A 12,500-nucleotide genomic window follows, 5' to 3' on the forward strand; every position below is an offset into this window, starting at 1 on the left:
ACGCCGACCACGGGAAACATTCAGCAGAAATAAGAAGCACACACACACACACACACACACACACACAACAACACACACACACACACACACACACACACACACACACACACACACACACACACACACACACACACACACACACACACACACACACACACACACACACACACACACACACACGATCAGCGGCAGACTGAAGACGCAGAGGAAGAATCAAAGAGCGAGCGTCTTCCTGTCACAGAACCATTCGTTTGTTTGTTTCCTGCAAAACAAATTTATTCTCTGAAGACGAATACAAACGGACGTCAAGAGGAGGTTGAAGACGATTTGTTGAAGCGTCACTTATTAAAATATAAAACATCTACAGAAATGAATCTTCAGGTTTTTATTTCCTGGTGATTCATTCGATTTGATCTGTTTTTTTGATTTGTCTCATTTTCTCTCCATCGAGTCTCCAGCTCTCCTCTTTTTAAACCAACTAGATCTAAATATTTAGATTAAATTAATTAAAGTCAAAATGCACCTCAAACATTTTAAAGAATCGTGCTTCAGATTTCATCACGATTAGAAATTAAAGACGCGACAGAAAACACGAGACGACGTTTGTTTAAATGTAATAAAATTAAAAATAAATTTGTCTCTTTTGTGTCATGAATAAAAAAAAAAAGACAAAAAAACGAGGACCGGAAACGATGGTTATGATCGTCTTTAAAACACGTAACTATTATAAACGTGAATTATTTCGTATCAGGGCGCCCCCTGCTGGCTGACAGCCGGACACACACGCAGTTTTACAATAAATCAAAAATAAAAAGAGGATTTGCAGATTATTTTATGGGGCAGAAATTAAATTACAAAAAATGAATGCTGTCATCATGATGCTGGATATAAACACAGCGACTGGTTCAGGCTGCTCAGTGTGTTTGAGGAGGAATTTAAATAATCACTTTGTCACACACACACGCACACACACTCTCACACACACACATTTCCAGTCAATAATAAAAACAAATATGTTGGAAATTATACGATTTAAAAGACACCGGGTTAAAAAAAGAATTAAACGATAAACCCTAAAATCCCAAAGATCAGATGTGAGCTTCCACCCTGAAACATTTAGTTTTTATTTAAACAGATTTATCAAAGTGGCGGTCGTCTGATTATTTTATTCTGTCTGATAATATGATTACAGCTTGTGGTCGTTCTGCAGTTTCAGACGCTCACGTGATAATATGATTACAGCTTGTGGTCGTTCTGCAGTTTCAGACGCTCACGTCGACCTCGAACACATCTTAAAAATAAAAACAAAAACAACAGACTGAACCTGCGAGCAGAAAATCCCCATGACTGATCTGTGTGTTTTATTTCTGCAGGATGTGTGGAGCTGCAGCAGGACGCCGGGCGGACATCACAAAAGGTGCGAGCGGCAGATTAAAGCGAGATGATCTCCTCGCTAGACGCTTTATTTACAGCCTCCTTTAAGAACATTCTCTCAAATAGAGAAACGCACGTCAGCTGTGAAGAATAAAACATGACCTTTCATTTGATTTCAAGCCAATAAAAATCACTTTGAATAATTAACGGGATCCTTCGAGTGTCAGACTGAAATCTAATAATTATTTCATTTAAATCTGAGGGATTTTATCGCTTTACGTTTGTTACACGCTAGTGGTTAATTTGACAACAATTAGAGAATCCTTCCAACGAGAGGAAGACAAAATCTGCACCCTGAAAAATAAATCAACAAACCAGCAAAAAAAAAATCCTGTTTTATCCTTTGACCCTGAACACAACACTGCAGAGAAGAAGTGGGATTTTAAAAGATGGAGATCAGGTTTAATTTAAGTCGTTTGATAATTATGTAAAAAAGTGTTCATGTAGATTTAGGATCAGATTTTTAAATGATGTTGGGGGAGCGGGGGGGGCACTTCTCTCAGTCTGAGGTGTGTTTGTGTGTTTTTGTTCGGGCTGCAGGTCTGCTGTCACCTCAGGTCACCTCACACAAACATTTTGTTTTCTCTGCAGAGACTCGTTTTTTGTTTTTGTTTTTTTTTGTCAGTCAGGCCTGAGCTTCCTCTGTGAGGCCTCGGCAGCAGCAGGAAGGAAGGAAGGAAGGAAGGAAGCAATTAATGGAGAAATTCACTTTGATTTTACAGAACTGGATCAACCTGCAGAGTCCAGCACGCAGAAACCTGCAGCTGACCAAAAAAAAAAAAAAAAAACACATCCACCTCCAGACCCCCTGAAGTGACTGATGCTGCAGGGAACAGGATCACTGATGTGCACATAAAACACCAAAACAACTTGAGCCATAAACTACCACAGGTATAAAATCTAGAGGTTTAACCCCCCTGCTCGTGCACTCTCTCTCTGTGCAGCTGAGGTGAGATCAAGTCGGCCAGCAGAGCAGGCACAGGAGGAAAGTTTGCGAGGAAACAAAACAGAAATAACCAGCGAGTTCACGCCTTTAAATTACGCCTGCGTCAAACTTTAAGCAAACACATTTTGCGCAAATTACGGCCTCCAAACATTTAGAGGAAAAAGCGTAAAGTATGAAACCGAGAGCAGCCCCGAAAGAGCGCAGCGGAGCTCCCGCTCAGGCTGGCCGGGCTGCGGGCGCCTGAGCGCGGCTTCATGTGAAGGAGCAGCCGGGACAGAGTGTGCTACACAGCCGGCGGAGACAGAGACAACCAGCGGCCTTAAAAAAAACACCACACGACAACTCGAAACCAAACAGGGGGGCAGTTTCACATAAAGTGTGCAAAAACAGAGAAGGTAAATAATTTAATAATGAGGGAAGTTTGGAGCCGCCATGTGCCGCAGGAGCGGAGAAAGACGAGGAGTGCGCAGAGGAGCTGCATGTCTGCAGACTATAGGGAGCACTGAGTCTATAGAGTCCATACAGTCTGCAGACTATAGGGAGCAGAGAGTCTACAGAGTCCATACAGTCCGAAGTCTATAGGAGAGCACACACACACAAGAGCACAAGGTAAAAAAAAAAAGTTGTAAAAGCGGACTCACCTGTGTCAGACATAGCGGAGAATACATATCTGTCGGATCTAATCTTAGATCTGGAAGGTGTGTGTGTGTTTATGTGTGTGTGTGTGTGTGTGTGGGGGGGGGGGGGGGGGTTACTGTAACTCCAGCCTGTGTGTGTGCGCAGTGTGTAATGTATGTGTGTGTGTGAAAAAGGAAAGAACAGAAAAAAAAGGAGAGAGAGTGAGAGAGAGAGGGGGAAATCAAGCCCTCCTGTTGCCCCCTTCGCTTTCACATTTCCACCCAGCGCTGAACTTTGAGCCCGCCTCGGGTTTCTGTCCGGACCTGTTAGAGGCCCTCCGCCGGGGAGCGCACAACTTTCAGCGCAGACACGAGCAACATCTCCGGCAACAAGAGGAAAAAAGTCCCGTTAGAGAGCCACGGAGCGGTCCGGTGCGGTGAGGGGAGAGAGGGGGGTGAGGCGGTGGGATCGGTGGTGGTGGACGGTGCAAATCTCCAAAACGTCCACAAAGTGCATTTCAAACCGCCGGAGAGCCGCGGCGACCGGCGGACCTCGGCAGCATGTCAATCCGTCCTGCGGTGCGCTGTGTCCGGGGTGAGGCGGTGCGGCTCCTCGGTGCTCGGGACGGAGGGCGGTGCAGCAGCAGCAGCGGCAGCAGCGTGTCGGCGGAGTCCCGAGGAGATAAAGACTGAAGAAAAAGGCAAACACGGGATCCCTGAGCTGCCAGACGGCCGCCTCGCCTCTGAAACAACCGACAGCTGCTTTCCGTTAATTTATCTCCAGCAGGAGGAGACGGCGAGAGAGAGGGAGAGAGAGAGAGAGAGAGAGAGAGAGAGAGAGAGAGAGAGAGAGAGAGAGAGAGAGAGAGTGTGTGTCGGTGTGTTGTCCCGGACGCAGAGAGGAGCGAGCGCCACCTCCTCTGCGCTCCTCTGCTCAGCCTGTCTGCCGCTCTGCGCGTCCGGACCTCCGCTGCTCCGCCGCCGGACTGCGTCTGTGTGTGTGTGTGTGTGTGTGTGTGTGTGTGTGTGTGTGTGTGTGTGTTCGACCGGGAGTGTGTGAGTGTGTCCGCGGACTGTGCGCACTGACCCTGCAGAGCTGAAACTGATCACACACTCTGCTTATTGATCAGAGAGAAGCATCGATCCTCTGCGCGCAGTTTTCACGAGTAGAATCCGGTGATGCCGTCGCGGCGTGAGAGTGTGAGAGAGAGTGTGTGTGTGTGTGTGTGTGTGTGTGTGTGTGTGTGTGTGTGTGTGTGTGTGTGTGCTACGGGATCCCGCCGCTCGGAGATGAAACCGATCACACTGAGGGGGGTTATCGATCCGCATTGATCGGTGGAGATTTCTCCGCAGCTCTCTGAACACTCCTCTCTACATTCACGAGAAGAAGTTAACGGGCTTGTGCGGACACCGGAAACAACATTTATAGGGGTTTATAATTTCAGAGGAAGAAGAAGAAGAGGAAGAGTCCAGTAGCAGCAGCTCACACTCCGGTTTAAAAGACGGATTTAAGTTGTTTTTTTTGTGCACAGGTTTGGAGTCTGATCCCGCCACACACCGGCACTCTTAACGTCCTGACACCGGGGAGAGTGTCCGCTGAGCCGCCTCACAGAGGAGTCGATAAGAAGCTGACAGACAAGAGGAGCAGATCCATGAGATCATTAGAGATCAGACAGGATCCACTCTCTGCACAGAGCAGATTTATGAAGCTCTTACACCTCGAAATACAAGAATATCAGGAACCTATCACTGATGATATTTAAATTATTATTATTATTATTATTATGAATGAATCTCTCATCAAACACACCTCCAATCAGCTGCTAACATTTTAAATTGATTTAAATTGACACACACACAGAGACACAGCTACAGAGGAGGACTCTTTAAATCAACATGTGAACACATCTTATTGTGAAACTATCAGATCATGATGCTCGCCTCACTAAAGGAACCCAGCGGTCTCAGAGTCTCATACATGGACCCTTTAAAGGTTCCTGCAGGATCTTTTAGTTTTCTGTATAAATGAGGCTTCAGACAGATTTTATGAAATGATTATTAAACATAATTTAATCCATTTATACAGAGTGTTAAAATGTATCTTTACAGTCTGTTACAGTCCTGCTGATCTGTGTGTATTTATGTGATGTGAGGCGGTCTGACGCGGCGACACTTTACATATTTTTTCTCTTTTGTCTTTGATGCTTCGACTCTGGGAGCGCTCTGAGAGGCTGCAGAGTGACGCACAAACAAACATCAGACGATCCACACAGGATGCAAAACCTCTGCTTTCCTTTTGTCCGTTATTCTGACATTTGTTTTAAATATATTTTTTGTGCTCTTTCTCTTCTTGACCCTGGTGAGGGCTCCATGAGGGGCTCTACATGTACCGCACATTTTCACTTTTATTTTATTTTTTTGAATTATTGTCTGAGCTCTATGAAGAGGCTCATATATCCTAGCTGTTATGTCGCGCGCCGACATGGTCCTCATCGCAGCGGCTCTGGGTTTGAATCCGACCCCGGCCCTTTGCTTCATGTCACCCCACACTCTCTCTCCTCTCAACACTTCCCGTCTCTCTTCAGCTGTCTGATCTAATAAAAGGAAAAAAGGCCTAAAAAATTACTAAAAAAAATAAAGAAAAAAAGGTGATTCTTCCTGCAACCAACTTTCCCAACAGGTAAAAATAAAGGAACCTGAACCTGAACCTGGACTTGATCCTGGACTTGAATCATGGGCGAGGCTGGGATGGGGGTTAATTAAGGGAAGCCTGAAGACGAGGTGTGTGAATGTTTGTAAAAGTATAAAAAAAACGAATGTTGACTACGTCTGCATTTCATCATCTCTTGAGCTTGCTTAAATAAATATATATATTTTTTAAAGGATGCAGAATGTCGGGGTTGAACCTGTTTGCTCCCTGTATTTTTATTTAGAGTGTTTATTATATTCTTTACACATTTTTACAGGTATATGAATGTGTATGTGGGTACGGGTGAGATGTGCTTGGCTTGTGTTTGTCTACATATTTTATATTTTCTACACTGCAGCTGGTTTGCTCCAACATAGTTTATTTGTGTAAAATGAAATAACAATAAAGATCATCTCTGTCCTGATACTTCACCGGCTCGCTCTACGGCAGCAGATCGTTACTCTAATATCTGCAGAGTTTTATCACTTTGTGGAACTCCTTTAGAAAACATTTAAAATCATCTTATTATTATTATTTATATTTGACATGTGAGGATTTGAACACCTTCTGGACTCTTTTAAATTGAGTGCATGAAAATATGAAGAAGGTTTTTTTTTATTTATTCCAGGACGACGGCTTGAAGGTAAATCATGTCTGTGTTTGTTTGTATGTACGCTGTGATCATCTTTACATTTTTATAATTTCATCAGTTTGTTCTGTGAGTTGTTTTTTTTACATTTGCAGAGCTTGAACTCGTGCACACGGAGCCAACACAGACGACAAAGAGAGTCACTTAAAGGGACAGTTTGCACAAAAATAAGAAGAAGCATGGAAGAGGAGAGAGGTGATCTCTGACGCTCGAGGAGCTTTTCAGGATTTTTAGATAAGAAAGAAAAAACAGGATTTATTTCTGTGTGTGCTGAAGGAGAAACAGGAAGTCTTTCACACAGAGTCCCTGTGAGCAGGCCTGGTTTGTGTCAGTCTGATTCTCTGTGTTTCCCTGCAGGGTCAGTGATCACGGTGTAGCTCTGCTGCCGACAAGCTGAGCTGGAGGAGAATGCAGACAGTGAACAGCGCCCCCTAGGTAACATCCGCACAGCTTGCAGAGAGACGTGCAGAGAGGAGCTGCAGCCACACACCAAAACACAACACTGGGATTCCACTGTGGGATGTTTGCATGTGATGAAAAGCTGAAAAAATTAAACATGAAACTGAAAATGTGACGCACAAACTCCCCAACTGCTCCGTGTTTGAAGGAGGTGTGGAGGGGAAAAATCAGAGACCAAAATAAGAAGTCCTGAAGTCTCACCTGAGAATCTTAAAGTCTCTAAAGAAGTCAAAGAGGAACATCAAGTCTGCAGAGAAATGATAGAAGTTCCTATAAAAGTCTCCATAAAGCCGGCAGAGGGTCTGAGCGTCCCTGCAGGACCATTAAAGACGATACAGGAGGAGATCAAAACTCCAAACATGAATCACCTGAGACACACACACACACACACACACACACACACACACACACACACACACACACACACACACACACACACCACGAACAGGAAGTGAGAATACCACAATAAAGAGCCGAGCACTTCAGGGTGAACACAACATTAAAAACCACAAACCAGGGGCACTGGTGGCCCAGTGGTTAGTGCGCTCGCCCCATGTATGGAGGCCTTGATCCTCAAGGCGGGCGGCCCAGGTTCGAATCTGTGGTCCTTTCCTGCATGTCATTCCCCACTCTCTCTCTCTCTCTCTCTCCCTGATTCCTGACTCTATCCTCTGTCCTGACTCTCCATTTAAGGCCCAAAAAGCCCAAAAAGAAATCTTAAAACACACACACACACACACACACACACACACACAGCGAGACCCCACAGTGATATTAAAGCCGATTTAACAACAGACGGTTTATTTACGATGATTTACAGATCCACAGACGCACTTGAAAAGCTTACTGGGATATTTCTAGGACCAGTTCATGGACTTATTGGGAGGTAAACGTGTGATAAAGTTAAATGAACTGCCTCATGAAGACAATGAACCGGCTCGAGATCGAGACCAGAGGAGATGCACTCAAATAAAACTTAAAGCAGAACGAGTGATGAGGAGGATAACGGTGTGAAAATGGAGAATAAACCCACACAAAGGAAAGAGACGATAATCTAAATTATGGGGATTCAATATTCATGTAGTGGGTGAGAAAACTGCAACACAAGGTTTTAAAACGTCGTAAATAAAGATTAAAGTTTAAAAGAGGGAAATATTAGGTTAAAGAAATAAAGTGCTCTTTGAAATCTTTTCTCTTTCTTCTTATCAAAGAGAAAAAGTCTCCATAAACTTAAAGTCTAACAGCTCACATGTTACAGCGTTGTTTTATCGATTCTTCCCACATGTACCGCCTCCTTCTGTGGCTCAGCCAATCAGAAGCAGCAACGTCACAGATACGGTCTCTGACCACGCTGTGATTGGACGATATGGAGGCATTGGAGCGCCAGAGAATCGTGTCATTGGACGGTCAATTACAGTCAAATGATGCATTCATGTGGTGTCTGACACATCGGAAAAACAAGTTTCCAACTTGTAAAACGTACATGAACGCCTGATCAAGTCGGAAACTCGGAAAAGAATGATGTCAGAATCGTCGTCACATGGCGGGCAAAATAAATGTAGTTAATGTTAACGTACTAAAATTATTGCACATCAACTTTTTGCTGAAATGTAACTTGTAGCTGTTACGTTTCACTGATCTTCTTCTTTTTTGCTGTTGTTACAACTTTCCGAACTGAAAACACGTGAACACACTGAAGTCTGAACAACGACTTCCCAACTCGGAAACTTGGATCACCCGAGCAGCACCTGAATGCAGCATTACAAACAGCAGCTAAATTACCTGAAGCTAATGCTAATTATACGACAATAACTACTGCTACATAAATTATAATTATGCTAATTATTATGCTAATTATAATATGCTAATGATAATAATCACAACAAATTCTGAAGAAACAAAAACTCAAAAGTTTCCTGAGTGGATCTTTTAGATTTTTTAATTAACTCTAAAGTTTAAATAAAGTGTTTTTAACTTGCTCACCATTGATAATTATTATTCTCAGCGCAGGTTGGAGACTTCTCTCAGCAGCAGCAGCGGACTCTATCTGAAGTTTTACTAATTCATCATAAAAACTGCTCAAAGTTTCTCCAGAAGCTTCCAGAGTTAAAATCCGAAGAGAAGCTGACGGCTGCCCTGGTTCGGCTCGGTTCGGCTCGGATCCTCTCCCTCGGTTTGGTTCGGTTCGGCTCGGGTCACAGCCTCTTCAAAGTTGAATCAGTTCACTCCCTCGCGTTTGTTTGTTTGTTTGTTTGTTTGTTTGTTTGTTTGTTTCTCGGTTCTCTCCTCTCCTCCTTCAAGTCCCGCTGATTCCACATAACCCGGTTCGGCTCGGTTTGACCCGGTTCAGCACGGAAAGTAAACAGCAGCAGCGGCAGAGGATGAGTGTGTGCTGCTCCGTGCAGCTCCGGGACGCTCAGCGGAGGAGCGGAGTCGCTGCCCCGGCCGAGGCTGCTGATTTACGGCCGCTCCGCATGACTCCGGTCGTGACTCTCGGTGACTCCGGTCGTGGGTGCAGATATCGGGAGGGGGGGGGGGGGGGAGCTGGATGGATAAAACACCTGAACTCTGCAGCTGTGCCACCTGCTCGGAACCGATCCGGGACTTCACCGATCCGGTGTCGGTGTGTGTGAAGATCGTGCGCGCGCACCACTAATCTTACTTAAAACTTGAAATAACCTCCACGATTTAATCTAGTTTGATCACATTTCAATTTGAACTAATCTATCGCTTCAAACTTTGAAGAAAAATTATTTCAGAGCCAAAAAAACTGACGTGCAGAAAACGAAAAAACAATCTGCTGAAATCTGTTTTATTTAAAATCCTCATTAACAAAACAAAGTCCAATCTTTTAACATTCACCCAGGCTGAGTTTTTAAGTGGTGGAAGTTGATTTTTTGTTAGAATCAAAATATTTCTAAAAGATGCAAAACTAGAGAAGTGAAAACTGGAGAAGATAAGGAGAGAAAACAACATTTTAACTTAATCAACTGAAAAATGATCAAAACCTCACAGCTCGCTCTGACTCTGAGAGGATCAAAATACTTTTATTTCAGAGTAATTCTGCTTCCAAATCTTTTCTTAAGAATTGTATTTATTGGATCCACAGAGAAATTCAACTCATCAGATAATGTTCTAAAACTGAATTGCCTCCTCGAGCAGGTTGTGAAAAAAGATAGAAAACAAAAACTGAAAATAGACTGAAGTCAAGATCTCTACACAGGAACAGAAGCCGCACACACTCGATGCATTGATATAAAGTGGTTATTAAAGTGTCAGACTGTCGCTTCACAGCTTTGTTGGATTTCCACGGCATCTTTTTAACGTCATGTTTTGCCCCTGAGACTCCGCCCCCTCCTGTCCCACAGAGGACATTTCCTGCAGTGGGGGACGTGTGTGAACAGAACAGATTCAGGGGCAGCCTGTCCTGAAATTGTCCAGACTTCCCGGTGATAACGGCCATTTTGACATCACAAATTGACACTAAAAATGTTTCAGAGCCTTTTTAGCTGCGGCTGTTATCCAGGTGCATTATGGGAAATGTAGGCTGATCGAGCGGCTTGAGCAGTTTGAACAAAATGTCAGGATTTAAAGTCAGAACATCGGCTCCTCACCTGCTCAGATTTGTGCATCTTTTGTTTAAATCTGCCTCGAGCTGATCTGTAGATTTTATAGAGACACTCTCATGAATCAGCCGAGTCGCTCTTTAATAAACTGTGGTCACAGAGAACGCCATCCGCGCCTGCACACATGTTCTCCAAAGCAACTCAGAGTTTAGTCGTCTGAAATAAGAGAGGGGACGTTGTCTTCCTAAACCAGGAACATGTGGACCGGAGAAACCAAAGTGAGGAGAGGAGGAGCTCAAGGAAGCTGGACAGGAAGCAGAAGAAGAAGAACTTCCTGTGACCCTCGTGCTGAGTTTGTTATGTTTCATTGAAAAGCAGCTTCACTGAGTTGATCTGATAGAGAATCAGCACGAGCACACAATGTTCCACCGTCTCTTCACATCTTTCAGGATTCTTCATTTCAGAGGTAATTAAAAAAGCGTCATGGCGTCTGTTCACTTTGTGTGTGCAGCACCTGTCAGGCCCCGCCTCTCTCTCTAAACAAACGCCTCGCTCTCCCGTGCTGACCTCGGCTGATCTCTTCTTCTTCTTCTGCAGCTCGTGGTCCTCCAGCCGCAGCGCCGCGAGTCGTCTGAGGTTAATGAACAGAAGCTTTTATGTTAATAGAAGGCCGGCCGGCGTGATTTAACAAGACGACGTGCAGATTTACTTCTTCACTCAAACACAAACAGACTGCGGCTAAACTACCAAGGTCGACACACACAGGAGGGATTCGATTACAGCGAAAGAGTTAAAGAGTTTCCAATCTGATCGATAATCTGAACTCATGGAGTAGAGAACAGCTGATTCACTCTGAGATGAATGTGTGTGTTCTTCATTCAGACCGTGTGGACAGAAACACGTCGACTGAGACGACTTGAACTCTGACATCTTTCTGTTTGTTCCTGAAATTTATCTCAGTGTGTTTGTCTGTGCATGATTCCTTTTCTTAAATTCGACAAATATGAACTGCTCTTGTTCCTGAACTGACCTGCATGTTCTCAAACGCACAAACAAGAGAAGACTCCTTTAAAAAGGACCTGAAAACTCTCCTCTTTAAAAGAGCCTTCTCCTGAAGACCTTTTCCCTTAAACCTGCTTTTAGATCTTGTTTAATGTTTAGGTTCTTAAGTCTGATTTTACCTTTGACTATTGCTACTGTTTTTATGGTTTTATTGAAATTGTAGCACTTTGAGATTTTCATTTAAATGTAAAGTGTGTTATAAATACAATGTATTATTATTATTATTAGAAGACAAAGGAAGCATGCTGATGTGTGCACGTAAAGATGGAGGCTTCTGAAGCTGTCGTTTATCAATCAGAGATAGCAAAGAGAGCAAGAGGGTCTGCAGAGTCAGAGCTCTGCAGGACGAGTCGGCCTTTAAAAACAGATTTCAGAAGTCAAACCTGCAGGATTCAAATGTATGATGACCCCCCGTCTGCAGACTGATCTAACGCTCTAAGATGCATTTTAAACTAAAGTCACCGTCTTGTTGTTTTTAAAGCCGACAAAAGTTGGGCGATTTAATGTGGCACTGTGAGTTAAGAAACGCACATCAAATAAAAGCACATCCACATTTCAGACTCTTTAAGCAGCCTGGTGCTGCTGCAGATTAACGGCCTGCTCTCTCTCTGTTAGACACTCCTGTTAGAGTCGGACTGAAGGAGGGAGAGCAGAACGACACCAGAAACAAAGATGACGACGTCCAACAGACAGAATGAAGCTCGAGTGTGAAGCAGCTCTGCACGCTGTCTGACTCAAATTAGTGATTTATATGATTTGTTTTAAATCAATTTCCTTCTTTAGTGAAAACTTAAATATTCTTTTTTAGTGTAAATTTAAAATGTGACAATCTTCCCAGTCTTCGATCGGCATGAGTTCTGTTTGAAAATACTCAAAGGCCCGTCTCGTACCGATGCCGCTCAGAGAGAAAGGCGGGCTCGCTTCATACACTGAAGGAAATAAAAACCTCAGATCTGCTGATGCAAACCTCCTGCCCCCCCTCTGCAGGACTAACCATCGGTCCTGGGGGGACAGGGCCTTCCCCCCCTCACTCTCCACCTTCAAGAAATCCCTAAAAACTCCACCAACACACTCTGTT

At 44.0% G+C, this 12,500-nt stretch overlaps 1 protein-coding gene across 2 annotated transcripts in view; it reads right to left on the reverse strand.

Moving 5' to 3' along the window:
- The window catches only part of nfia (nuclear factor I/A), a 61,509-nt gene that overhangs the window by 8,577 nt on the left and 40,432 nt on the right, over positions 1 to 12,500 (reverse strand). Inside the window, exon 1 of one of the 2 annotated variants that reach the window (XM_065956403.1) lies at positions 3,022 to 7,152. The exons of the other annotated variant lie outside the window; for it this stretch is intronic. Within the exon in view, the coding sequence (XP_065812475.1) occupies positions 3,022 to 3,048 (27 nt within the window). The 5' untranslated portion in view covers positions 3,049 to 7,152. Of the gene's footprint in view, positions 1 to 3,021; positions 7,153 to 12,500 lie in introns of those variants that run through there. 2 annotated transcript variants of the gene reach the window in all.

Source organism: Labrus bergylta, chromosome 6, assembly GCF_963930695.1.
Source record: "Labrus bergylta chromosome 6, fLabBer1.1, whole genome shotgun sequence".
In the NCBI taxonomy this organism is placed as follows: Eukaryota; Metazoa; Chordata; class Actinopteri; order Labriformes; family Labridae; genus Labrus; species Labrus bergylta.